At 40.8% G+C, this 27,490-nt stretch overlaps 2 protein-coding genes across 4 annotated transcripts in view; one reads left to right on the top strand and one right to left on the bottom strand.

Moving 5' to 3' along the window:
• apolpp (retinoid- and fatty-acid binding glycoprotein apolipophorin) overlaps window positions 1-547 on the top strand; it is a 92,542-nt gene extending 91,995 nt beyond the window's left edge. For all 3 annotated transcript variants that reach the window (XM_089739842.1, XM_089739841.1, XM_089739840.1), the window contains exon 57: window positions 396-547. In XM_089739842.1, the coding sequence (XP_089595968.1) occupies window positions 396-413 (18 nt within the window). In that variant the 3' untranslated portion in view covers window positions 414-547. The remainder of the gene's footprint in view (window positions 1-395) is intronic.
• LOC114240276 (uncharacterized) overlaps window positions 521-27,490 on the bottom strand; it is a 103,818-nt gene continuing 76,848 nt past the window's right edge. Inside the window, exons 86-107 of the mRNA XM_089739852.1 lie at window positions 26,713-26,866; window positions 25,385-25,497; window positions 23,205-23,333; window positions 22,065-22,238; window positions 21,287-21,432; window positions 20,140-20,277; window positions 19,639-19,693; window positions 19,294-19,331; window positions 18,238-18,340; window positions 16,799-16,908; window positions 16,148-16,278; window positions 14,127-14,275; window positions 13,387-13,452; window positions 9,941-10,052; window positions 8,292-8,376; window positions 7,839-7,986; window positions 7,265-7,351; window positions 5,708-5,828; window positions 4,012-4,124; window positions 3,538-3,628; window positions 1,744-1,808; window positions 521-722 (exon numbers count right to left, since the gene is read on the bottom strand). Coding sequence (XP_089595978.1) covers window positions 627-722; window positions 1,744-1,808; window positions 3,538-3,628; window positions 4,012-4,124; window positions 5,708-5,828; window positions 7,265-7,351; window positions 7,839-7,986; window positions 8,292-8,376; window positions 9,941-10,052; window positions 13,387-13,452; window positions 14,127-14,275; window positions 16,148-16,278; window positions 16,799-16,908; window positions 18,238-18,340; window positions 19,294-19,331; window positions 19,639-19,693; window positions 20,140-20,277; window positions 21,287-21,432; window positions 22,065-22,238; window positions 23,205-23,333; window positions 25,385-25,497; window positions 26,713-26,866 — 2,424 coding nt within the window. The 3' untranslated portion in view covers window positions 521-626. The remainder of the gene's footprint in view (window positions 723-1,743; window positions 1,809-3,537; window positions 3,629-4,011; window positions 4,125-5,707; window positions 5,829-7,264; window positions 7,352-7,838; window positions 7,987-8,291; window positions 8,377-9,940; window positions 10,053-13,386; window positions 13,453-14,126; window positions 14,276-16,147; window positions 16,279-16,798; window positions 16,909-18,237; window positions 18,341-19,293; window positions 19,332-19,638; window positions 19,694-20,139; window positions 20,278-21,286; window positions 21,433-22,064; window positions 22,239-23,204; window positions 23,334-25,384; window positions 25,498-26,712; window positions 26,867-27,490) is intronic.

Here is a 27,490-nt window from a genome sequence, read left to right as displayed (position 1 = left end):
CACCTTGAGGCATGAGGTCGTCTAATGAGCCCCTACTGGTATTTGTATGTACCGGAGCCTTAAAACCGATCAGAACAACATTAACCATATCTTAAACATAAACGAATTCTGTTTTTTTATTGATTAGATGGGTGGACGAGCTCACAGCCCACCTGGCATTAAGTGGTTACTGGAGCCCATAGACATTTACAACGTAAATACGCCACCCACCTTGAGATATAAGTTCTAAGATCTCAGAATAGTTACAACGGCTGCCCCACCCTTCAAACCGAAACGCACTACTGCTCACGGCAGAAATAGGCAGGGCGGTGGTACCTACCCGCGCGGACTCACAAGAGGTCCTACCACCGGTAAAAAAGTTGTTTTTCAAAGTCCGTCTGTGTGTTTGTCGACAGTCGCGCAGGCGGAAGTAGGAGCATCGTGAAGTTCAAGATCATCTCATCTTAATATTATCACACCGTGAGACGTGCGACCGTCCCGCCTCGTTCATATGTAATGGTATTAATAAGTAACCACGTCATAGTAATAATAAAAAAATATATTAGTACATCATTTGTTTCACTTAAGCCTTTAACAAAAAACTAAAATTGAGTCCTCCGTGACCACTTTCCTAGTGCCTCCTCGGTCTAATAATAGGTTTTGCGAACCCATTTGATCCTCGGTCCGGTTTGGGACATTATCTTAACTGACGCACTCGCTGCGGCCTTGACCACATCTTGGATCTGGAAAACGAATTAAGCTCAAAGCTTACTAATGCAAATTTGTTGTTGTCGTCATCATCGCCCTAATATGCAAAACGCCCGGTGTGGTCGTATAGATTTCGTAGGTACCATTTTTTTTAATGCTTAAATGGGTGGACGAGCTCACAGCCTACCTAGTGTTAAGTGGTTACTGGAGCCCATAAACATCTACAACGTAAATGCGCCTCCCACCTTGATATATAAGTTCTAAGGTCTCAAGTATAGTTACAACGGCTGCCCCACCCTTCAAACCGAAACGCATTACTGCTTCACGGCAAAAATAGGCAGGGTGGTGGTATCTACCCATGCGGACTCACAAGAGGTCCTACCACCACCGTTCCTGCGTCGATAATCCTCAATGCTAAGAATCGTGGCATCATTTAATAACTTTTTCCTGGGTTATCCTGCGCCACTCCTGCCTATCCTAGACTTTGTAAATAGCAACGTAGACTGAAGTGTTGCGAGTAAATCGTATCTGGTTCAACCAGCGTAGGTCGTAGGCACCATAACCCGTCTATTTCGGCCGCTTTTTTTTTGTTTTTTCCTACCTAAGCCTAGATGGTCTAGAGAGGTGAGCTCACGGGGCTCAAACCTGATGACGTTGCTAACACGATCCCTAGCAAGAACCGTGCTTCGCAGAATCTACCACCGGATCGGAAACGCGACCCGGTAAGAAGATCCGGTGAGAAATTCAGTGGGCTGTGTCTGTGGGTTAATTTACTCGCCGAACCCTTCGTCGCAAGCGACGGGTTCGACGCGAACGATTACCAGGGCTCGGCCGCAAAGTAATACCCGTATGGAGGGGGTGGGACAAAGGTTTTCTTTTTATTCACGAAAACGCCCCCTATCGGAGCCCATGGACATCAGGGCGTGAATGCCAATACTCATTATAAGACGTAAACTCTTCTTTTACATGATATTTAGTTTAAAAAAACCACAAAATCGCGGCTGCGTTGTTCCGTAAACAGACCAAACAGTTGCATCAATAATTTTGGCTACTTACGCTCAACATAAGGCTCTGGGCATTACCGACCAACATGTTCATAGCTTCTTTGTCTTCTTCTGTGCCTAAAAACAAAAGATTAACAACAGTAATTGCGCCGCAATGGACAGTGCCGTTGTTATTTGAATCGTTGCTTATTTCTAAATTTTGGGTGTTCAGAATAGAGAACTTCCGAATTTTTTTTGTCATTCTAAAATTAAGTAAATAATTAAAAATAAATTTATTAATATATTCCTTTTAATACTTTATAAACTATTATATGTATGTATCTATGTATGTATATGTGATTTTGTATAATTATGTATGTATATACTTTTGTTTGTGTATGTATTTGTAACTTATTAAGTTACTTAGTCTGGCCATAAATACTGTTACAATTAAAAATAAACAAAATATTACATTTGAATTTGGAATCTGTCATTTTTATATGATTGCTCATTGAGTTCTCATTTTGGCGCCAATACACTGTACAATATTTTGCGATATTAAAATGGAGTGGGGTGATAAAGAGAACCGAATCGCTGTGATTGCATTACACAAAGTAGGTATGGAGCCAAATGCAATTTTTAAAACTCTCCACACGCTTGGTATTAGTAAAATGTTTGTGTACGGGGCTATTAATAGGTGCAATGAGACCTCGTCTGTTTGTGACAGAAAAAGATCTGGCCGTCCACGGAGTGTTCGTACGAAAAAGGTGGTCAGAGCAGTAAGGGAAAGAATTCGAAGAAATCCTGTCCGAAAGCAAAATATTTTCTCTCGGGAGATAATGATAGCACCTAGAACCATGTCGCGTATTTTAAAAGATGACTTAGGACTTGCAGCATATAATAGACGTACTGGTCATGTCTTAACTGATAATTTAAAAGAGAATAGGGTGGTAAAATCGAAATAACTACTGAAGCGGTACGTAAAGGGAGGTCATAGAAAAATTTTGTTTACGGATGAGAAAATTTTTACAATTGAGCAGCATGTTAACTAACAAAATGACCGTATTTATGCTCAAAGCTCTAAGGAAGCTTCCCAATCAGTCGACAGAGTGCAACGTGGGAACTATCCGACTTCAGTGATGGTTTGGTGGGGTATTAGCTATGAAGGAGTGACTGGGCCATACTTTTGTGAAAAAGGTATTAAAACATCGGCACAAATGTATCAAGATACCATTCTTGAGAAGGTAGTGAAGCCCCTTAACAACACCATGTTCAATAATCAAGAATGGTCCTTCCAGCAAGACTCGGCGCCAGGTCATAAAGCTCGGTCTACGCAGTCTTGGTTGGAAACGAACGTTTCGGACTTCATCAGAGCTGAAGACTGGCCGTCGTCTAGTCCCGATCTTAATCCGCTGGATTATGATTTATGGTCAGTTTTAGAGAGTACGGCTTGCTCTAAGCGCCATTATAATTTGGAGTCCCTAAAACAATCCGTACGATTGGCAGTGAAAAATTTTCCCATGGAAATAGTGCGTGCTTCTATTGATAACTGGCCTCAACGTTTAAAGGACTGTATTGCAGTCAATGGAGATCACTTCGAATAAGCTTTTTATACTTTAAATTGTTTTATATTTATGTTTTAAACTAACACACTGTAAAAATAATTTATGTTATTTGCCATAGAATTTTTTTTGTTTACCTTTGTAACAGTATTTATGGCCATACTAAGTAAATATCATTGCACCTACCACTAATTATTATTACTCTGCTCTACCTTTGGTTTACTGGTAGAGAATGCCCTGCATTAAGGCCGCCAATGTAAATTTTACATGTTTGATCACTTTCGTTTAAGGAAGTAAGTTGTTACCTTGTCGTCCTAGCGAGGATCCTTTCACGGTCGTCAACATTTTCAACTGAGCGCTAATCGTTGGGATTCTCTCGCATGCGTTCAGCAAGTTCTACGTCGAACAAAACAAATACTTTAATAGCATAAAGGGGTTAATTAATTCACGGCGTTGTGAGTCCGCACGGGTAGGTACCACCGGCCCGTCTATTTCTGCCGTGAAGCAGTAATGCGTTTCGGTTTCAAGGTTGGGGCAGCCGTTGTAAAAACTGAGACCTTAGTACTTATATCTCAAGGTGGGTGGCGCATTTACGTTGTAGATGTCTATGGGCTCTGGTAACCACTTATCACCAGGTGGGCTGTGAGCTCGTCCACCCATCTAATCAATAAAAAAAAGAAAGAATTAACAACAGTAAAAAAAAAACTACCAACTATGTATCGTCATAAAATACATCACTTACCACTCCCAACTTTCTAAGGGAACAAATAAAAACTTACTGTCTTAATTCTGACGTCGGTACATTCTCCGGCTAGCTTCTTCGCCAAATAAGCGACCTCGTGGGACTCCTCGACAATTTTCTTAGACGTAATTAATAAATTACGCTTCTTATCTGCAAACAGTGGGTTTATTATAGGCGTTTTCAGTTTTTGCTTGAGGTTTGAGTGGCGATGGTTTTGTCACGAAAACTTTTTATGTTACCCGTGTAGACAGACGAGCATACGGCCCAACTGATGGTGAGTGGTTACCGTCGCCCATGGACTTCAGCAATGCCAGGGGCAGCGCCAAGCCGCAGCCCACTGTTAAGTACTCTCCACAAGCCTGGTTTGAAGAAGAACATGCCATAGCGCTCGGGAAACACCGTGGAGAAGAGCTCATTCCATAGCCGGATGGTACGTGGCAAAAAAGACCTCTGGAAACGCACTGTGGATGAACGCAGTGGCTCCAGGTAGTATGGATGAACCGTATTCGGGAGGCGGGTGGTGTGATGGTAAAAGTAACCCAAGGTATAATTTAAGCGCCTTCTGTCTCGCATAACAGTTTTTTTTAATTAGTATAGATTTGTGGACGAGCTCACAGCTCACATGGTGTTAAGTGGTTACCAGAACCCATAGACATCTACAACGTAAAAGCCGCCACCCATCATAAAATATGAGTTCTAAGGTCTCACTTTTAACAGTACAATGGCCTCCCCACCCTTCAAACCGAAACGCATTACTGCTTCACGGCAGAAATAGGTGGGGTGGTAGTATCTACCCGTGCCGACTCATAACACGTCCTACCACTACTCACTTTTAAGAGTCTTACTGATGGTAGAACGTATTGTACATGACTGACACGGATAGGTGACATAATCCTGTCTATTTGTCACGAAGCAGTTACAAGTACCGATTTGAGAGATGAAGCAACTCTTGTACAACGCATATATAGATAACAAGCGGGCCGCTCCGGCTCCGCTGGGGTCTTTAATAAAAATTTCAACGATATTTGACATTGTTTTTTATTTTTATTTTTTTAAATAAAACAACACTTGTTGCGGCATAACTATAATAGTTAGACATATGCTGTCGCGACACTCTTTATAAATAATAATGTGTTCTACAAAGTCGTAGTACATTATTTTATTCTATCATCAATCGTTTTCCCAGGGCACGCGATGTAAAGAATATTTTAAGTAATTTTTTTACACCTTGGGTTACATTATTGGAGTTTTAGTAAGGATCGCTAATTTTTTTTAAAAAAAAATTATACCTCATGTCACTCGGGAATAGTGTAGCTTCCAAACAGTGAAAGAATTTTTCAAATTGGTTCAGTAGTTTCGGAGCCTATTCAATACAAACAAACAAACAAATCTTTCCTCTTTATAATATTAGTATAGATAAACGCCCAGACGAAGAACAAACACAAAAATGTTTGCCCCATGTGGGAATCGAACCCACGACCCTCAGCGGAACAGTCAATGGTGCTAACCACTCCACCGCCGAGTCAGTCTAAGGCACTGAACTGAGGCACTATATCACGTCATGTTGGTACCGATCCGGTGGTAGATTCTGCGAAGCACGGCTCTTGCTAGGGTTAGTGTTAGCAACGTCGTCAGGTTTGAACCCCGTGAGCTTACTTACTAGTTGAGGCTACGCTGAAATAGCCTCTCAAGGCTATCAGCATAGGTAGGAAAAAAAGTACCAAACCACAGACCTGTGTTCATGTATTCAGACAGCTTCGCCATCAGGACCGCCATACGTTTGGCCACGCCCACAATCTCGTTGTCGCGCGACGACCAGCCCCGCACCGCCGTGTGGAGATCCAACGCCACGCTCTGCAAAAATAAACCTTACATGAGCATATTGATGGTAGGATGTCTTGTGTAGAAGCAGTAACTCCGTTTGTAGGGCGGGGCAGCCGTTATGCTGAAAATGAATATATGGCCTTCGGTAACCACATAATACTAGGTAGACCGTGAGCTTATCCACCCTTGTAAGCGATTAAAAAGACCCTAGAGATTCTGTATTTGTTTTTTTCAACAAAGCTAACCTCTTGTTTTATATTCCTACCTATTCGCTGGCAGCCTAAGAGACTATTCCAATTAGGCCCGGACGGGTAGGTGAGGTCACGGGCTCAACTGGAGAGAATTTGCTAACACCAGTCCGAGCAAAATGGTTTGTATATGGTTGCGGCACACTGTGGCGGGTAACCATCTAGGTGGTGCTGCTGGTAGTCCGACTTGTGACCGAAAGATTTGTGTGGCCTGGAACATGTCGTGACTGCAGAGATTGGTCGAGGCATTGCTTGCGCTGGCAACGATGCAAAACTACCCGTCACACTTTCCAGTTTTCCTTTCGTCGTAAACCTTTTTCTTTTTTTTTATTGCTTAGATGGGTGGACGAGCTCACAGCCCACCTGGTGTTAAGTGGTTACTGGAGCCCACAGACATCCATAACGCAAATACGCCACCCACCTTGAGATATAAGTTCTAGGGTCTCAAGTATAGTTACAACCTTTTTTTTTTTTTTCGGGCCGGGGGCCGAACCTCCTACAAGGTCCCCGCGCCTAGGGGGCGCGCGGGGTATGTGAGACTCAACGATCTGCAGGTGTTGAGAGCAGATCGCGGGCCCAAGGATTTTAGGGCCCACCCACTAAACGACTCCCCTGCACTCTTACACCCGACGTCCGATCTCCGTCCGGGGTCAGAACCCGTTCAGAGTAGGGGGGTTCCCGCGGTCAACACTACAACCAGACACGCGGCGCCACCCCGAGGACGCCCGACCGACGGGTCGTCGAGACGATAGTCGACGACCTACGTCGGTCTCCGCGGTACGGCGGCCCTACCAGGCCGCCCGGGCGGTGCCGCTGGTGTTCCGGGATACCCCGCTGGGCCAGAACCAGCCTGCCGGGTCGGAACGCGTTACACCGCGTTAGACCGGGTTGGTCTTCAACAGTATGTTCGGCGACGACAGCAACGACGAAAATGCGGACCGCATCGCAGTCCGCAGCCGCCGACGCGTCGTCCTGTCCTCCTGGTACCAGCGCGCTAGAGTGACGGTAGCGTTCGGCGCAGCCTCAACCCCCTTAGGTCGCCCCGTGACCATCACCGGGAGGAGACTGCCTCCTCATAGGGGCTGGAGCTGGACAAACGCCCTCCTCCGAACCCCGGCTCGACGGCGGCGGCACGGCGCCGAGAGGAAGTATAGTTACAACCTACCTCAAGTATACCTACAACATATATGGACCGAAAAGTTGGTAGTGGCCACTCACGTATATAGGCTGGTCTGGTTCCGGCTGTTTCTTAAATATCCCTTCGCCTCCAAGCATGGATTCCACTTCGCCAGTCGTCCGCAGTATCTGCCAAAAGAACGTTTTTAGTTTATGACTTGACAACTTCAAAATATCAATTAGATACACAAAGCTTTGAATTGGTACTTTCATTTCGGTTAGTACGACCGCAAGTGGTCATACCTTCCTGTTTAAAGGTTAGGAAAGTCTTTATACAGTTTAATTGTTACTTAGAGTAGTCTGCCAATGTCAATCCCAAGCCCGGATGAGAAAAGAGCAGGTTTGAGTTGGAGTTCAACCTTTCCACCGTAAAATAGTCAACGCCGAATGTCTGGCGGTGGTTAATCAATCGGACCCAAATAAGGCTTCAACGGCCTCGAACAACTAAATCTCTTCCAAAAGCAGAGCCGTGGAGGGAAGCGTGATCCTACCATGTGTATTTTCCCAAACCTCATGAAGCCACGACCCTCAGCAATGAGGATTATCGATGCAAGGAAGAGGAGAGTAGTCTCTGCAGTTGCAGTCTTCAGGAATAGTGTAGGAGTCAGCGTGTTACCTGAGCGGTGGCATCCTTCCAGTCGGGGAGGCGGCTGGCGCGCGGGGGGGCGGCGGCGGCCGTCAACACACGTAGCGCCGCCGCCAACTCCGGGTCGTCGCGGACGTCGCTAGACTTCATGGTCACCGATATAACGCGCCCGCCCAACCTGACACAGTATTACGTTCTCAACTGTAGGTACCGAATAATAAAATAATCCAAAAAAAACCTACCCTCAGATAATTAAGAAATAAATAATAGTTTAAAAATCTAACAAAATACGCTATTATAGAAAATCCATGTAAAAAATAGAAAATAATTTTAATAAATTTGAATTAAAAATAGTGTAAGAAAAAATGATTTTATTGTAAAAAAATACCCAGTTATTACGACAAATCATCCCTTATAGATTGTATCTGTAGCAATAAACAATGCCTAAATAAATAAAAAAGACCACCATAAAAAATTACAAACTTTGAAATGACATATGATGTTTGAGCGCCCTTCAATGTGTCGTTGGTTAGGGCTGATTCTTCTCTCAACCGCTGCATAGTCTCACCTGGGAGATAACAGAAATACATTTAATGTTAATCATCTGCTTGAAAATTATTACACGTCATTTCGGATCCTCCCGACCCACTAACGATGCTTCTAGGTACCTCAAGCACCGATCATCGTTCTCGTCGAACCCGTCGCTTGTGACGAAGGGCTCGACGAGTAAATTAACCCACAGACACATCCCGCTGAGTTTCTCGCCGAATCTTCTCAGTGGGTCGCGTTTCCGATCCGGTGGTAGATTCTGCGAAGCACGGCTCTTGCTAGGATTCGTGCTAGCAACGTTTGAGCCCCGTGAGCTCACCTACTAGTTAAGGTTACGCTAATATAGCCTCTCAAGGCTCTCAGCTAGGTAGGAATAAAAAAAAAAAAGAGAATTAACTAGAAGCTAGAAGCTAGAAGAAGTCGTCGAGGCCTAAAGGATAAGACGTCCGGTGCATTCGTATGTAGCGATATACAACTATAATTATTATTAAGATCGCATGTAAATTTATGGATTGGAAATAAACGGGTTTTATTTAAGCGAATGCATAGCTTTTATCGCGGCGACCGAATCGAGAAATTCCGTAACGAAAATAAAAACTTACACCCCCCACTCCACCTACCATGAAGCTCGCGTTCAACACATTCACACGTTGCGCTTGTGTAGTATTTGTGAATAAACGCGCGGCGTGACGTTACACCATGCGCATCATGAAAAGTCTACCCAACTCTCTCCCGTGCTGTCTAGCTTACGAGTGTAAAGGGGACAGTCAATGTTTTGCTTTTGTTAATGTTTATAAATCTAGCGTGGTCTTATGTTATTATTGTTTTAATATTAAATTATTATTGTTTAATTATAATTGCATAAGTTGATAAATAATGCTATGCTTTACCGCGGCAGTTCCCGAGTGCCACACGTGTTTTTTTTTTATTATTATTATCGGACTGTAATCCCATCTCTTAGAGGGGGGCTTGATGAGGACATAAAGTTTGTGGCCAGGCCATCGCAAACCTCGCTTACCAGTCATTCCCGCTCCATTCCACGACCTTGGCATCACCGGATTCAACGTTTTATATTCGTTTGAAGGTGTTTTTTTTATTGCTTAGATGGTTGGACAAGCTCACAGGCCACCTGGTGTTAAGCGGTTACTGAAGCCCATAGACATCTACAACGTAAATGCGCCACCCACCTTGAGATATAAGTTCTAACGTATCAAGTATAGTTACAACGGCTGCCCCACCCTTCAAACCGAAACGCATTACTGCTTCACGGCAGAAATAGACAGAGCGGTGGTACCTACCCGTGCGGACTCACAAGAGGTCCTACCACCAGTGATTACGCAAATTATAATTTCGCGGGTTTGATTTTTATTACACGATGTTAATCCTTCACCGTGGAAGTCAATCGTGAACATTTGCTGAGTACGTATTTCATTACAAAAATTGGTACTCGCCTGGGATTCGACCATGGGTCCATCGTTCAACACGAATGCACCGGACGTCTTATCCTTTAGGCCACGACGACTTCAATTGTTCTAACCAACTTTCAGATTTTAAAATTTGAATAATTCGCAGTTTGTGTTTACCAGCGGTCTGGACGAACTCCATTGGGTCAACGGCCTGATCGCAAAGGTCCCGGACTTTGGAAACTGACTCGGCATACTGGGCCAACATCGACTTGTAGTTGTCTATAATAGCCTATAAAAGAATAGTTAAATTTAATATTATATATAATATAATTAATATAATATAATATATTATAATATAATTCAATATTTAATATATAAAGTTTTGTTGTGACACGTTTGCATGAAAAACTATAGTTATAAAATAAAGTCGATTTTTTTTCGAGCATGTCTTAGCATTAAGTTTTCTGTGAGTTTCTGTTACGACTTATTATGAGTTAGGTCGCGGACTTTTTGGCGGGAGCGCGAGGAGTGAAGTTGTGTGATTTGTTTTATTTTGTCTATTTAGTGTTTCTTCGGGTTTATTTAGTGTTTAATATCTGTGAAAGTGCACAAATGTAGGAAAATGAAACAAAGCCGCTGGACGTAACTTCTTGGGATCCTCCAAAAAGTCCACTGAAAAAATCTTAGTAAATGACCACCATTTTACTGAGATTATATTTCATCCCATATCATCTCATTTCATTTCATTTCATTTAATTTCATCCCAGCTGATCTTGAAATGAAATGAAGATGATTAATTTGAGACATTATCTCAAATTAATCATCTTCATTTCATTTCACTCCATATTATCATTTTTCATAAAAATAAGAATATAAATTAAAATAAGACATGACTTAAAGGTCTTAGTTACCAGGTCATAAAATCCCTTAAAAAAAGTTAGGTCGCGCACTCCATCTTTAACTGCAATTAAAATTATAATTATGAACTTTATTGCTATTTCAAAGTTGTGCGGCTTGATTTACATATCTTCATTTTCAAACTTTCAATGTTAAAATCGTCGAAAAAAAAGAAGGAAAATTACATATTCAAAACGATGCTAATCCTTATTGTGTTATGAACACTTTTATTCAAAACTAGCCGTACTCGCCCGCTTCGCTGGGCATTTAAAATTAACATCATTTTTTATTGTCATTATTATTAGGGAGTCCAACACTCATATTATAAGTATTAGCCTATCCATTAAGTACATGTATTTTCTACATGGATACCAAGTTTCAAATCAATCGGATGCATGGTTCAGTAGTTATAACGGAACGTCCGTAAAAACCACTGTATATTTATTATATATTAGTATAGATATATTAGTATAGATTAAACAATAAATTTATTATTAAAAAAAAAAAAACGTGGTAAGAACCAGTTGAATAAAAGAGTGAACACACGCATTGCGTTTCCAGACAAAAAAAAGTAATACGAGGGCTGCACTAAAAGTATCGGGAATGGAATATTTCCACTGCTCCTGTCATTGGAACTTTTTAATTGAAAACTCCTTGGTTTTAAAAATCGAATACCATTCATTTATTTAAAAAAAGATTCTCGGTCTTGTCACGAGGTTTTGTCAAACTTGTTTAGTCGTTGAGAAAATGGAATTGACTCGAGAAAATTCAAGAGCGATGATTTATTATGACTTTCGAAGTGGTTTAACACAAAAACAGTGTGTTGACCGGATGATTTCTGCATTTGGTGATGAAGCCCCATCCAAAACCACAATTTATCGCTGGTTTGCTGAGTTTCAACGTGGACGTGTAAGCTCAGTGATGATCCCCGTCAAGGTCGTCCAAAAACTGCAGTCACCCAAGAAAACGTTGATGCTGTGCGTAAGCTGATTGAGGAAATTTATTAAATTTATTACAATCAGCCTGTACTATACGTTGTTTATCACTTGAAATGTTTACTTTAAAAAAAGTGGTTTGTCACATTAATCACAGTCGAGTGGCGGAGCTTCACATTCGCCGGGCAAATGGTTTACGTGCTCATTGTGGTAAAATGATTTGACTCCGTCTCCCCAAGTAAATCGTTTTGTTCGGACTCGCATATATTCATAATCGCGGCATGGTCCTTTTGGTGGTGGTTCGTGACCAAGGGCGTTAAAACTTTGTATCGCTATCAAAGGCAATAATACAAAGTATGTGAAATTCCTGTATTTTTTCCAAGTGTCTTTACCGTGGTGAAATCGAGGAACACAGGGATTATAACAAATCGGTCCAGGCTTGCAATCAGCCGGTGGCACGATGACTTTTCTACTACCAGGCTTTGGAGGACAGCCGCATTTGCTTGGACGTGGTGGACCACAAAGACTGTAGCGTCTGGCTTTTTCAACTGTCCAAATCAATGGCCTTTTAAATTTATTGATAACGTTAAAGCGCATATTTTAATTTTAATTTGGAATTTTCAGTTTTTATTTTGTAAAATTTAACCCAAATGTTTGCTTATGCTACGCAGATGACGTTTCAATAGAGTGATGATAGAAGACATAATATAATATAATATAATCAGAAGATCGACATGTGACATACCGCAAAATTCAGGCAACTTTAGACATTGGCATGAGTCAAATACAAATAATCTTGCATGAACAATTAGGTGTAAAAAAGTTGTTTTCCCGATGGATACCGCATTCGCTCTATGAAGAGCAAAAAGCGGCTCGCGTTACTTGGAGTGTCAGAACTCTCGAAAGATTCCACGCAGGATCCTCAAATGCTGTGTACAACATTGTATCAGGTGACGAATCCTGGATATACGCGTACGAACCCGAAACAAAAAACCAGTCACGAGTTTGGGTGTTCGAAAATGAGTTAAAGCCAACAAAAATTGTTCGTTCACGGAGTGTTGCAAAAAAAATGGTGGCCACGTTTGTCTCCAAAACCAGCCATGTTACGACTATTCCTCTTGAGGGACAAAGAACGGTTAATGCAGAATGGTATGCTAGCATTTGTTTGCCACAGGTCGTTTCTGAACTCCGTAAAGAGAACTGCAACCGCCGCATCATCCTCCATCACGACAATGCGAGTTCTCACACCGCGCACAGAACAAAAGAGTTTTTAGAGCAAGAAAACATAGAATTATTAGACCATCCGCCGTACAGCCCCGACCTAAGCCCTAATGATTTCTATACTTTCCCTAAAATAGAGAATAAATTACGTGGACAGAGATTTTCATCACCTGAAGAAGCTGTGGACGCCTACAAAACGGCCATTTTGGAGACCCCAACTTCCGAATGGAATGGTTGCTTCAATGATTGGTTCCATCGTATGGAAAAATGTGTCAAATTTCGCGGAGAATACTTCGAAAAGCTATTGCTTACATAATTACATTTTTACATATTAAATACATTTTTAAATAGTAGTGTTGTGTCACTTCATTAATTCCCGAAATTTTCAGTGCCGCCTAGGTACTTCCAATATTATTATGTAAAAAATTATTCCTTTTTGGCGTAATTGAATTTTCATCACAATTTTGCTAAAAAATTACATTTAGATAAATATATACATGATAATAATACCGTGCCGTATCCAGAAAGTTATAGTGTTATAAAAATCACAAACCCAAATTCCCAACTTACTTGATCATTGGGTTTGGCCAATCTCTCTTGGGCTGCCTTCACCAACATTGGAGCCAACAGTTCAGTCTGAAAAGACAGTATTACATTAATCATCCACATCGTCTTTCTCCTAGAGACAGGATATTATTCCAGTTAAAAATTAGTGGAAAAGGTGTGGCAAGGGAAAATTTCAGTACTTAAACTAATGGTTATAAATAATTTGCTTACCTCTCGCAACTTCAACCGCATGGACCACACTTTAATATAAGACGTACCAAACGTTAGGCATATAAGCGTATCAAAAATGTTTTTTTTATATTATGGTTCTACCATTTTATCCAAAATGTCTACGAATTATATACACAAAGATAGTCTATATGTCGCTCTTTCTATTAGAGAAAATCGTATGATTTTATTATAGTTTAGAATTAATTAATAAGCGAAGAAACTAACAGAAGTAGGCAGCGACTTTGTTTTATAATACTATCACCGTTGCATCGTTCGATACGAATGCACCCGATGTCTTATCCTTTGGGCCACGACGACTTCACTGAAAACTTAGTGGAAGAAGTTTACAGCAGTAATGCGTTTCGGTTTGAAGGGTGGGGTAGCCGTTGTAACTATACTGAGACCTTAGAACTTATATCTCAAGGTGTGTGGCGCATTTACGTTGTAGATGTCTATGGGTTCCAGTAACCACTTAACACCAGGTGGGCTGTGAGCTCGTCCACATATCTAGGCAATAAAAAAAAAAAAAAGACCTGATTGCTGCATTGTTTGAGTTGGTCAGTCAGCGCCTGGTCCCCGGTGCCTGTGTCCGCCACGAACCGCGCAGTCCTGGTCACTCTGCCTAGCTGAGTCAGGAGTTCTGCTATTTTCTTTTCGAGCAAATATTGACGTTTCTTTTCGTCTGAAATAGATTGAATTGCGAATGATTTTTCTTCTCAATCGTGTCACTCTTGACAGAGTGGTCGTGATCGTCACTACAGATTTGATGCGTCTCACGATGTCCCGCCATCAGTCCCTGCTCGATCCTACTACATTTATTTAAAGAATCTCTCACTGTGGTTTGGTCAGTCCACCGCATTAGTGACCTCCTTATTGGAGTGATTGGAATCCTAACTAATTTGAACATGGTGCTATTGAAACATTTTTGTTGGATTATCTTTATCGGTATAGATGAGTTGGCTGATGGGAGAGTTTTTTTTATTTTTTATGTCTTTGATGGATGGACGAGCTCACAGCCCTCCTGGTGTTAAGTGGTTACTGGAGCCCATAGACACCTACGATGTAAATGCCGCTACCCACCATGAGATATGAGCTATAAGGTCTCAGAATAGTTACAACGGCTACTCCACCCTTCAAACCGAAATGCAAACGAGCTTATATGTCTTATATTTTAAACTGATACAGGTAGGTATCATCCTGGCTTTCTCTGCCATAAAGCAGCCATGCATTCCGGTGTGAAGGCTTAGGCAGCCATTACGGAATTTAGAATTGAATCTTTTATCTCTATTCTATACTTAGTCTGGCCATAAATACTGTTACAATTAAAAATAAACAAAATGTTACATTTGAATTTGGAATCTGTCATTTTTATATGATTGCTCATTGAGGTTTCTCATTTTGGCGCCAATACATTGTACAATATTTTGCGATATTAAAATGGAGTGGGTAAAAGGGAGTAAAAGATGACTTAGGACTTGCAGCCTATAAGAGACGTACTGGTCATTTCTTAACTGATAATTTAAAAGAGAATAGGGTGGTAAAATCGAAACAACTACTGAAGCGGTACGCAAAGGGAGGTCATAGAAAAATTTTGTTTACGGATGAGAAAATTTTTACAATTGAGCAACATTTTAACAAACAAAATGACCGTATTTATGCTCAAATCTCTAAGGAAGCTTCCTAATTAGTCGACAGAGTGCAACGTGGGCACTATCCGACTTCAGTGATGGTTTGGTGGGGTATTAGCTATGAAGGAGTGACTGGGCCATACTTTTGTGAAAAAGGTATCAAAACATCGGCACAAGTGTATCAAGATACCATTCTTGAGAAGGTAGTGAAGCCCCTTAACAACACCATGTTCAATAATCAAGAATGGTCCTTCCAGCAAGACTCGGCACTAGGTCATAAAGCTCGGTCTACGCAGTCTTGGTTGGAAACTAACGTTTCGGACTTCATCAAAGCTGAAGACTGGCCGTCGTCTAGTCCCGATCTTAATCCGCTGGATTATGATTTATGGTCAGTTTTAGAGAGTACGGCTTGCTCTAAACGCCATGATAATTTGGAGTCCCTAAAACCCGTAGGATTGGCAGTGAAAAATTTTCCCATGGAAAGAGTGCGTGCTTCTATTGATAACTGGCCTCACCGTTTAAAGGACTGTATTGCAGCCAATGGAGACCACTTCGAATAAGCTTTTTATACTTTAAATTGTTTTATATTTATGTATTAAACTAACACACTGTAAAAGTAATAAATGTTATTTGCCATAGATTTTTTTTGTTTTCCTTTGTAACAGTATTTATGGCCAGACTAAGTATACTATATTCTCATGATGTCGACATCACAACGCCATCTTAAGGCAGACAGATATTTAAACATGACAATCTAAATTCCGTCACCCATCTTGAGATTCAAGGTAACACAACCAGAACCTTAAGTTTTCACAACTGGAAGACATTCATATTATAGCAACAGCTGACTGCATATTTTAGACATTTTGGAATAGACATTCTTACCAAAGCTGTGGCTAGTGCAGGTTCTAGGAAATTTTTAATACCTTGTTCAGAATCCACTAATATATCTAGATCTGCGAGGGGTTCCTCTTGGTCTATAAAATCTTCCACCACCCTCGTAACGACACCGCGTTCTATCATCTTCTTTAAGTCCTTAAGGCGGTGACTGAATATACTGAAAAGAAAACGCGTGAAGGAATATTTTATTTATTTGTAAAAAATGTCTCACAAACATGCAATGGTGGATTCAACCATTCTCAAATGTTTAGCTGACTCATACAGTACTATGCGAATAACTTGACACTTGAGATCAAAGTCTCAATTACATTGTTTTTTTTTACTGTTAGATGGATGTACGAGCTGACCTGATGTTATGTGGTTACTGGAGCCCATAGACATTTACAACGTAAAAGCGCCACCCACCTTGAGATAAAAGTTCTAAGGTCTCAGTATAGTTACAACGGCTGCCCTACCCTTCAAACCGAAGCGCATTACTGCTTCACGGCAGAAATAGGCGGGGTGGTGGTACCTACCCGTGCGGACTCACAACAGGTCCTACCACCAGTAATATACACTGTTCTAGATTAAACACTTACTGGCACGTGATTTCTTCAAAATTTGACTGTGGTTCTTCGATACCAGGGCGTCAAATATCAAAATATAAGCCTCAAAATCTTGTTAGAGCCACTACTAACCTGTACTTCTCCTGGTCGTATCTTTGGCAGCAGTCGTTAAGTAATGCATCGGATTCGTGGAACATCTGTTTCCATTCCAACTTTTCTGCGGGGGTCATATCTTCTGCCATCTAAAACGTATAACTTCAACTTAGACATTCTCTTAGGATATGAATACATTCAGATCTGATCAGATTGGGACTGACTCGGCAGTGCAGTTAGCCACCCTGATTGTTGCGCCAAAGGTCATGGGTTCGATTCCCATATTCGAACATTCTTTTGATGAATAGGTTTGTTTGCTCATGGTCAGGATGTCTATTGTCTATATATGTATATATTTAAAACATATTTAAGTATGTTTATCACTCTCTGGTTCTCTGGGCTGGCTGGGCAACCCATGTACCCAGGATGAGCGATAACCGTTGGACCTGTAGACTCACGTTATGGCGGGGGCCTGCAGGTAGGTATTAGAATGAAAGGAAGACCGGTAACTCGTTGGGACAACGATATAATAAAAATTGCTGGTAAAAACTGGGAGACAATTTCCAAAGATAAAGACAAAGGGAAAAAAAGTCTGGAGGAGGCCTTCACCCTCACATAAGAGGAGTTCTTGCATGCCTGCACGCTAAATTAATATAAACTATTTTTTTAAATCTTTTAATACAATTTTATGAACTTAAGCGATCCGACTAATATTACACGCATTATAATTATGAATTGTAATTAGTATTTATTATTATGAATGTATTATTAACAATTTGTATGAGTTTTGTATTTTTTTTTAATGCGTGAATTAATAGCCTTTTTATTTTTATATTATTTATTTATTATCACTCTCTGGTACGCATAGCACAGGGAATCCTAAAACGGGGCCGGATGACCGTTCGTGATTTGTTTCCAGTTATTATTATTATTCTATTAGATCTCCAATAAATCCCAAAGATACTGAGCAAAGACCGAACATCAGATACGGATTCAATAAACTCACTAGATAGGGTAGAAGATGTAGATGAAGTATCAGCATAGATGCTTTAGTTAGGACTTGGGATGTCATTGACATCATATCGTAAATGCCGCCGTTCATAATAAGCGAAAGGGCATCAGCATTACTAGGGTGAACTATAATCGGAAAATAGAGACTCCACAGCAATCTAAGGAATTTTTGCACTTTTAAGATTAATAAGAGTAGAGAGCGGTATAGTCTCATGAGCAGTGATTGACTTTGCTTTTACGGTTTAAAATCGCGTTTATCATTTTTTATTACGAGTAAATTGTTCCCAATATTTCGAATACTTTATTAGAGTTTGCATGATTATAATAAAACTGAGGTGTTATTCATTGAAATTTTAATAATATGCCAACTACCTTCTAATTTTCAATAAAACACTAAATTCGAGATTACCGAAATTCGATTCACTAAAACCGAACGAAACCCTTTCAGCAGCTATAATTCAGCATACCTTTTCAGCAACATCGATGATCGTTTTGGCCGCTTTCTGTCCAGCCGACTTGGTAGCAGCCTTACACGTTGGCTTGTTCAGCCATTTGTTGGCAATCTCCAATCTAAAATTGTTATTGGATGTCGATATGAATAAATCTACAGCTAGCTGATCACAGAGCGTGGTTATAAAAAAGAACTACCACATAGATATCTGATCCAATTGATCTGGTGAAATGCCAAGTCGGATTTTATTTATGGAAATCAATCCACAAAAAATTCAAAACATTATGTTAGTATTGAATTGTATGTGAACTTTTATGTTAATATTGGTATTCATCATTAATAGAATTACAATTCGTTATGCTAAATTATATATAATAATATATATAATAGGTTATACGCAATCAATCAACGCTGGTGCTCAGCTGAGACCGGCCTTTCTTTTTCCTACCTAAGCTTTCTACCTAAGCCTTGAGAGGCTATTTCAGCGTAACCTTAACTAGTAGGTGAGCTCACGGGGATTCAAACCGGAGTGATGCTAACACTGACTCTAGCAAGAGTAATGCTTCGCAGAATCTACCACCGGATCGGTAACGCGACCCACTGAGAAGATCCGGCGGGAAACTCAGTGGGCTGTGTCTATGGGTATCTAGCCTGGACGACGCGACTGCACTGAATTGAGCTTCCCTGTATAGTGTGCCCTGAGCATTTTAGCATGTCCTTCATACAACGAGGCTTGAAGAGAGTCGTCTGCAGTAAGCAGGAAGCTTACCTATTCTTTTGGCATTGCTCACATCAATGAGCGACAATGACCATTTCTCACCAGCGATTGCGTCTGCATTCGAGAACAATAAAAAAGACGTTAACTTCTTAAAGCACATGACCTGCCTTGAAGTTTAAGACCAAATTATCAATTACATTTGCCATGACTTACATTCAGCAAATCAGCTGAGATTTGTAGACCTAATCAAATTTCTCCAATTAAAGAGACTCCTTTTTTTTGCATAAAGTAACTTATTTTATCAAGGAATAAAAAATCTTTTAATATATACGGTATTGAATGAAAAATACGTACTGCGTATCGAGGAAGCTCTTGACTGGAGAATCAGAAATCTGAAACCAAAGGATTATATTAGATTTTGGTAAACTTATCACTCACACGTATAAGTGCAACTATCTTATTCTGGTTGCGAAACGATCGTGCGTTCCAATTCGAAAGGTGGAACACCTGGTGGACCATCCGTCAACTCGGTAATCAATCATTACTATTTTAATATTCCAGCAATTACTATTATTCCACTTGGCTTCTAATTTATCGTACTTGTTGTAATTTTTGTCCAAGTCGGGACCACACTATACAGAAGAAGGTGATTGAAATCTGTGTAGAACTATATACTTTATCCATTATTCACACATTTACCTCTGATGTGTCTTCAGGTGACCCCAGAATTATACCAGCGCGTTGACCGTTGATTCTGGAAATGGTTATCATAAATAAATTATTAACTCTATTCATTAGCCATAAAGCTCCTAATACTGATCTATTTAAATTCTTTGATTTATGGCCTAATCATATACTGCATTCACTGCTTCCTATTACTTCTCTATCCAGAAACGCTTTTAACGAATAAATAATTAGCGTTTCCAACAGACAAGCCAGGAATTCAATAGCAACAAACATTATTGTAAGAACTTATTTGAAATTGAAAGTGTTACAGTCTTGGCCTGACTAGCGAGGCCATAAGACATTAACGTTACTCAGAAGTTGCAACTTATTGGATTAGTTACAGATCAGTTTTTTGGTCTGAGTTGGGCCTTCTTTATAGTTTTTGCAAGGCGTTGGGTTATTCTGAAGATTGGGTTACTGATGGCAACAGTGAAAATATGCAGTCAAGTCAAGAAACATATTGGAATAACTTACTGTACAGTTTTAAGGAGTTCATCAAAGGCTTTGAGCACTTTCTTTGAGTTGCCAAACATGACCCAAGTCATCATCTCCGGTTCCTCAGGACTTCGAGATACCTCGTCAACCAGATCTTGGGTGATACTAAGAAGAACCCTGGAACGCAAATTATGTTTAATAGCCATATATAGTTAAAGCTTTTTGTTACAATCGAACTAATCGTTTTTTTTTATTATTGCATTAAGTAGCTGGACGAGTTCATAGACCATATGGCGTAAAGTGGTTATTGGAACCCTTAGATATCACGACGCGAATACCTCCAATCCCTCTCAAGAACGGAAAGCAGTCGATGTCGCCCCAAACAAGTCATTTCGGATCCTCCCGATCCACTAACGATGCTTTTAGGTACCTCAACCACCGGTCACCGTTCTCGTCGAACCCGTCACTTGCGACGAAGGGCTCGACGAGTAAATGAACACTCAGACACAGTCCACTGAGTTTCTCGCCGGATCTTCTCAGTGGGTCGCGTTTCCGATCCGGTGGTAGATTCTGCGAAGCACGGCTCTTGCTACGGTTCGTGTTAACAACGTCGTCAGGTTTGAGCCCCGTGAGCTCACGTACTAGTTTAAGTTCCGCTGAAATAGCCTCTCAAGGCAATCAGCTGAGGTAGGAAAAAAGAAAAAAGCGTCCTTCGGGTCAGAAAGCCGTTGTAACTACACTGAGACCTTAGAACTCATATCTCAAGGCGGGCGGCGGCCTTTACTTTATAGATGTCTATGGGCTCCGGCAACTATTCAACACCAGGTGGGCTCTGAGCTCGTCCACCCATCTGTACAATAAAAAAAATAAAAAAGTACGGCTGTGTTGCGACAGAAATAGGCAGATTAAAATGGGCCATCTTGGCACATTTGACCATTTTAATACGGTGGACGGTTACTACATACAGACTGGTGATAGGGAGTATTGCGAGCCCACCGGATTAGGTAGCATCACCCATCACCCGTTTACATTGTTTGCTGTCTATGGTCTCCGATAACCACTTGACAACAGATATTCGTCCCATCTGGCAATAAATTACACCCATGGCCCCCGTAAACTTCAAACCCGAACACATTATTCCATCAACATAAAATTGTAGATATTTCATATTTAGACGTCAAATTACTTTGAGCTATTGGAGATTTCTTCACATCTTTGTCTCGTGTCGACAGATAAGGTCTTTGGTGTTGGAATCAAAGCTGGATTTTCAATTAGATTATCAGTATTCTTCAATACACTCATAAGATCCATTGTGAGAGGTGCTATTTTCGTCTGAAATACAAATTCACTTAATTATAAATTTCCATAATCAAATTCCTATGAATTGGTCAATCGAGGTGCCCCGATATTGTCGCAGGCAAGAGAGAACGAATAAAGAAATCTAGTTTAACATTACTTAACCCCTGAATTTAGTCCATTTTTGTCCGACAGTGCCTTAAACTTTAAAAATACATTGTAAACTTATAATGTAGGTACATGGGTTGAAGTTGCTAGAGTCTATGGATATCATATTATTATAGCAATTTTATTTTACACATAAAATACATTAAGAAAATTTCTACGCAGAACTCTTGCGGTAAGAAGTTTAGATAAATATCAGAGTAACTCACTGAAAACTTAACCCTCATAATTTCGCCTCGTCATCATTAAAAACTACTCATCTTTATAGTAAGACTAGCCGTACTCGCCCGCTTCGGTGGGCATTTAAACTTAACATTATTATTTATTGTCATTATTATTAGGGAGTCCAACACTCATATAAATATTAGCCTATCCATTAAGTACATGTATTTTCTACATGGATACCAAGTTTCAAGTCAACCGGATACAGGGTTCAGTAGTTATAACGGAACATCCGTAAAAACCACTGTAGATTTAAATATTAGTATAGATTAAGATATTACCTCTTCATTTTTATCCAAAGCCCGACAAATGGCACCAAAAATAGAATCTACTTCCGTCTTTGATTGAACCAAATCCTTCGACAGCTTCTCGTCTTTGATCTTGTCTTGGGCTTCAGTCAAAGATTGCGTAAGATCTTTCATTTGATTCTTCAACTTCGGTATGTCTTCTTTGATCTATATAGATGTTGAGTAATAAGAATCGAATAAGAAGTCGTGGCCTAAAGGATAAGACGTCTGGTGCATTCGTATCTAGCGATGCACCGGTGTTCGAATCCCGCAGGTGGATAACAATTTTTCTAATGAAATGCGTATTTCCCAAATGTTCACGATTGACTTCCACGGTGAAGGAATAATATCGTGTAATAAAAATCAAACCCGCAAAATTATAATTTGCGTCATTACTGGTGGTAGGATGACTGTGACCTTAGAATAGATCTCAAGGTGGGTGGCGGCCTTTACGTCATAGATGTCTATGGGCTCTGGTAAACACTTAACACCAGGTGGGTACTTGAATATAAGGTATCAATTAATACTCCCATGAAACATTAAGTTATTTATCTATACGGTCATTTTTAAATAAATGCAGAAGCATTACGATGTCGCCAATCCGACTGTCCAAATAAAAGATAAAGCGAAAATAGTTCTTATTATAGCCGATTTAAGATTCATTCCGTAAGGCAAGAAGTGCAATCCATTGAAATTTGTGAGGTATAGAAACAATACAGGGTGCTGTTCTTTAGAAGCATTTGATTTCATTTGAAATAAGCATTACATTTGTAAAAATTTCAATTTCTTAGTGCTCTATAATGAACATTATTAAGCATACATTAGAAAGCAATTAACACAAATTTAAGACGGAATTAATTACCACTCAGTAATGGCCCTGAATGTATAACAACAAAAATAATCGGCTGTTATAACGTGGTACCGTGGTACCTCACAAGACGCGGTACCTACCCAGTGGTGGTACTTACCCAGGCACCACCACCCTGCCTATTTCTGCCGTGAAGCAGTAATGCGTTTCGGTTTGAAGGGTGGGGCAGCTGTTGTGATTGTGACCTTAGAACTCATATCTAAAGGTAGGTGGCATTTCGTCCACTTATCTAAGCAATATTTTTTATATCAGTTGAAATTACTTACATCATCAATATGTTCGGTTCTAATGAGGCGTATGCAAGAGTCGCGGACAGACTCGATGGACTTCTGAATCTTTCGTATATCGACCAATCCTTCCTTCGCTGCACTCAAATCCTGTTCTGATATCGACATCTAAAAATTAGAAACAGCTTACACTTAATCCACCTGAATAAATTTAGCTTATTTAATAACTAGCTGACCCGGCAGACTTCGTAGTGTCTCAATCGATAAATAAAATACCTAAACTTTTGTATAAAATAAACTTAAAACAAACAAAAGGAATCCGTCCGACGGGGGACACATCAAAGGGAAAACAAAATTGGTATTTTTATTTAATTCCGAGCATTTTCATATTTATCAACCTTTTAAACCTTCTCTGGACTTCCACAAGTAATTCAATACCAAAATTAGCCAAATTGGTCCAGCCGTTCTCGATTTTTAGCGAGACTAACGAACAGCAATTAATTTTTATATTTATAGATGAAGCCAAAACCGTAAGTTCGTTTTTATGCAGCATAGATTTTTGTGAACGAGTTTACAGACCACTGTAATGAGTATTGGAGCATGGAGGTAGCACGACATGAATCTTACCACCTTAAAAAGTGAGGTTAAAATCACCGTTGACTTACAACAGCTATCCTATGGTTCAAACCTGTTTTAGGGCAGAAATAAGTAGGATGTTGATACCTACTAGCGTGGACATATAATACGCTTAGTTTTCATTAAAAATGAATGTAGGTAATACCACCAAAGCTTAGCAAACATACATGTTACATAGCATGACAGTGGTAAATCGGGAAATGTGGTCATTATTCAGAGCCGTAGAAAGAAAAAACAGCCAAACAGTGAAAAAAACAATCATGAACATTAAATGACTAAGATCGAAGAAAGAGTTAGACTAAACCAATGCATGTTGTTTTAATCAGCAACAATGCACACAAAAAACCACCATTGAAAACTTAAATTTGTTTTTCCTGAAAAGAAATCAGTAAGCAGTTGACTTGTGGCCGGTAGCCATCATACAACGCAAGATATTTGACATATATACAAGTTCCGAACAACAACATTCGGAATAGAGCGCAGCCCTAGCCCTAGGACAGTGGTTCCGAAAATGGCGCATAGACATCAACCCAGCGAAAAGTACTGCGGTGCTATTTCAGAGGGGAAGCTCCACACGGATTTCCTCCCGGATTAGGAGGAGGAATCTTACACCCCCGATTACTCTCTTTAGACAACCCATACCCTGGGCCAGGAAGGTCAAGTACCTGGGCGTTACCCTGGATGCATCGATGACATTCCGCCCACATATAAAATCAGTCCGTGACCGTGCCGTGTTTATTCTCGGTAGACTCTACCCTATGATCTGTAAGCGGAGTAAAATGTCCCTTCGGAACAAGGTGACACTTTACAAAACTTGCATAAGGCCCGTCATGACTTACGCGAGTGTGGTGTTCGCTCACGCGGCCCGCACACACATAGACACCCTCCAATCTCTACAATCCCGCTTTTGCAGGTTAGCCGTCGGAGCTCCGTGGTTCGTGAGGAACGTTGACCTACACGACGACCTGGGCCTCGAATCTATCCAGAAATACATGAAGTCAGCGTCGGAACGGTACTTCGATAAGGCTATGCGTCATGATAATCGCCTTATCGTAGCCGCCGCTGACTACTCCCCGAATCCTGATCATGCAGGAGCCAGTCACCGTCGACGCCCTAGACACGTCCTTACGGATCCATCAGATCCAATAACTTTTGCATTAGACGCCTTTAGCTCTAACACTAGGAGCAGGCTTAGGGAACTCGGTAACCGTACTCGTCGAACTCGACAAAGAGTTCGCCGTGCAGCCTAACCCATGAATCAACTCGCTGAGTTTCTCGCCGGATCTTCTCAGCGGGTTGCGATTCCGATCCGGTAGATTCATTCGCGAAGCAGCTACTCTTGAGCTGTTAGGTCTCCTTCGGAGGCGCTCGGGTAGCTGTTAGCAAATTCCACCCCTCCTGGCTGAGTCTTTGCTCGCCCACCTGTCCTGGTGAAACTGGAAAGGCCTCCGGGCCACCAGTAATCCTTCAATCATAAAAAAAAAAAACATTCGGACCGTCGGTCTACCGAGCAAATATCACCCGCTCGGTGGAAGGTCTTCGCTTTGTCGTTTAAGCCTCCCCAAAAACTGATTTAAACTTACCAAGTAAGCGCATTGCTGGAAGTATTCGGAACTGTTGCACACAGCCGAGGTGATGTAGCCAAGGTCCTTGATAAGCTGGTCACGCGGCATAGCTTCCTCGTTTTTCAATTTCGCTATTATAAAAACAAGAGTCGGTATTTTCATTAGGACTTTCGTGATTTATTCATTTTGAACGTAATCGTCTGATTAGTGAAGTGTTTGGAATGGAATAAACGGAATTGACAGAAAAAGACCCCAAAGTAGAGACCCGACACGTTGGACTGGCCATGTCCTCATTACTATCGACACCATTGTTCACGATGCTCTACACTTGGCATCAGATAAGAACAAATGGCGTATAGTGATCCAAAACACATTCTTGCTGCGAGGATGCGGTCATGACGTTCAGCATTGAGGAAACCGAAGCGAGAAGAAGAAGAAATGAAATGTTGTGTTTAATATTTTTTTATGTTTTGAGAAATTACTGGTGACACGGAGGCCTTTCCAGTTTTATCAGGGCAGGTGGACGAGCAAGGGCTCAGCCAGGAAGGGGTGGGATTTGCTAACAGCTACCCGAACGCCTCCAAAGGAGACCTAACAACTCAAACGTAGTTGCTTCGCGAATGAATCTACTACCGGATCGGAATCGCGACCCGATGAGAAGATCCGGCGAGAAACTCAGCGGGTTGATGTTTAGGTTAGGTAATTTAATCTTGTCATAACAGTTACCAGGCCTTTTGCAGCATTCAACAAAATATTTTGTGGTGGTGGTGGTAAAGTTAAACTTAAACCCGCGTTATGAGCTGATAAAGATTACTAGTTTCGTCATTATTTTAAGATAATTACAATAAAATTCAAACTTAAATCTCATTTCTTCTTCTCTTCATCAAGATAGGATACGACATCCATGTTGTTGTAAGCTGGGCGTGTGACGCATGAATGTTAGGACCTATCGCTACTGTTTTTCTATAGATTGGTCAATGAGCTCACAAAACACCTGGTGATAAGTAGTTATTGGAAACCATAGACACGACATCGTAAATATCAGAGCATACCTGGTCCTGAGTCATGAGGTGGAGCATGAGTTTTTTTTATTGCCCTTTTAGCCAGACGAGCGTACGACCTACCTGATGGTGAGTGGTTACCGTCGCCCACGGACTTCAGCAATGCCAGGGGCAAAGCCCTAGCCGCTGCCTACTGTTTGCCTGCCTAAGTTGGCTGTGATTTAGTTGTCACTCGTATGTGTCGCAACTGAACTTCAAATCTCTTTTAAAGAAGGATATGTCATAGCTTTTGGGGAATTACTAAAGAGGAATAAATTAGCCAGACACTGAAGCTATAAATCTTACATAAAACATCCTTCTGATTGTTCAAAGCATCAACGCAGTGTAGATACGGCAATCCGCATGTCGGGTGCTGGAACTGACTGGTAGATGTCTGCAGTTGTAGATGCCTTTTCATTCGAATCATCTCACTGCTTGGTCCGGGTGAACAGCATCGAACCTGGGGAGATAATGATATTGCAGAGTTTTACGTCTGATCTGATGAAATTTAAGCTGCGAACCGTATTACCGGTAGGCAGCGGCTTAGCTCTGCCCCTGACATTGATGAAGTCCATGGACGACGATAACCACTCACCATCGATGGGCCGTACGCTCGTCTGCCCACTAGGGCTATACAAAATATAAATAAAAACAAAAATTGCAGCCACCAACTTTTTTTTTTTTAATTATACTTCTTTAGGCGCGTTATGAAAAATTGACAAGTGAAATTTTACGATGCGCGCGCACCGTGATACAAAATTAACAGAATGAAGTTGCCCACTAAATCGCTCATTACAATACGACCGACGTAACTTGGCGACTCTGAACATAGCCGCAGGTGAACTTTCCGAACCGTACCGAGAATCACCGAATTTATACGATGTCAAGAAAAGGGATGTCCAATATGCGTGTTTGAGGATGTTGTTTAATCGATTTTTTTTTCAAATTGATTAAAATTTAAATAAAAAAAATAAAAAAATAAAAATTAATAAAATTAAAGTATAACTTCTTACGCGCGTACATAAGTACACGCACCCTTTTTTTTATTGCTTCGATGGGTGGACTAGCTCATGGCCCACCTGTT

This window comes from Bombyx mandarina, chromosome A1 (genome assembly GCF_030267445.1).
Source record: "Bombyx mandarina strain Sakado chromosome A1, ASM3026744v2".
In the NCBI taxonomy this organism is placed as follows: domain Eukaryota; kingdom Metazoa; phylum Arthropoda; class Insecta; order Lepidoptera; family Bombycidae; genus Bombyx; species Bombyx mandarina.
This window is presented reverse-complemented; position numbering and strand designations above follow the sequence as displayed.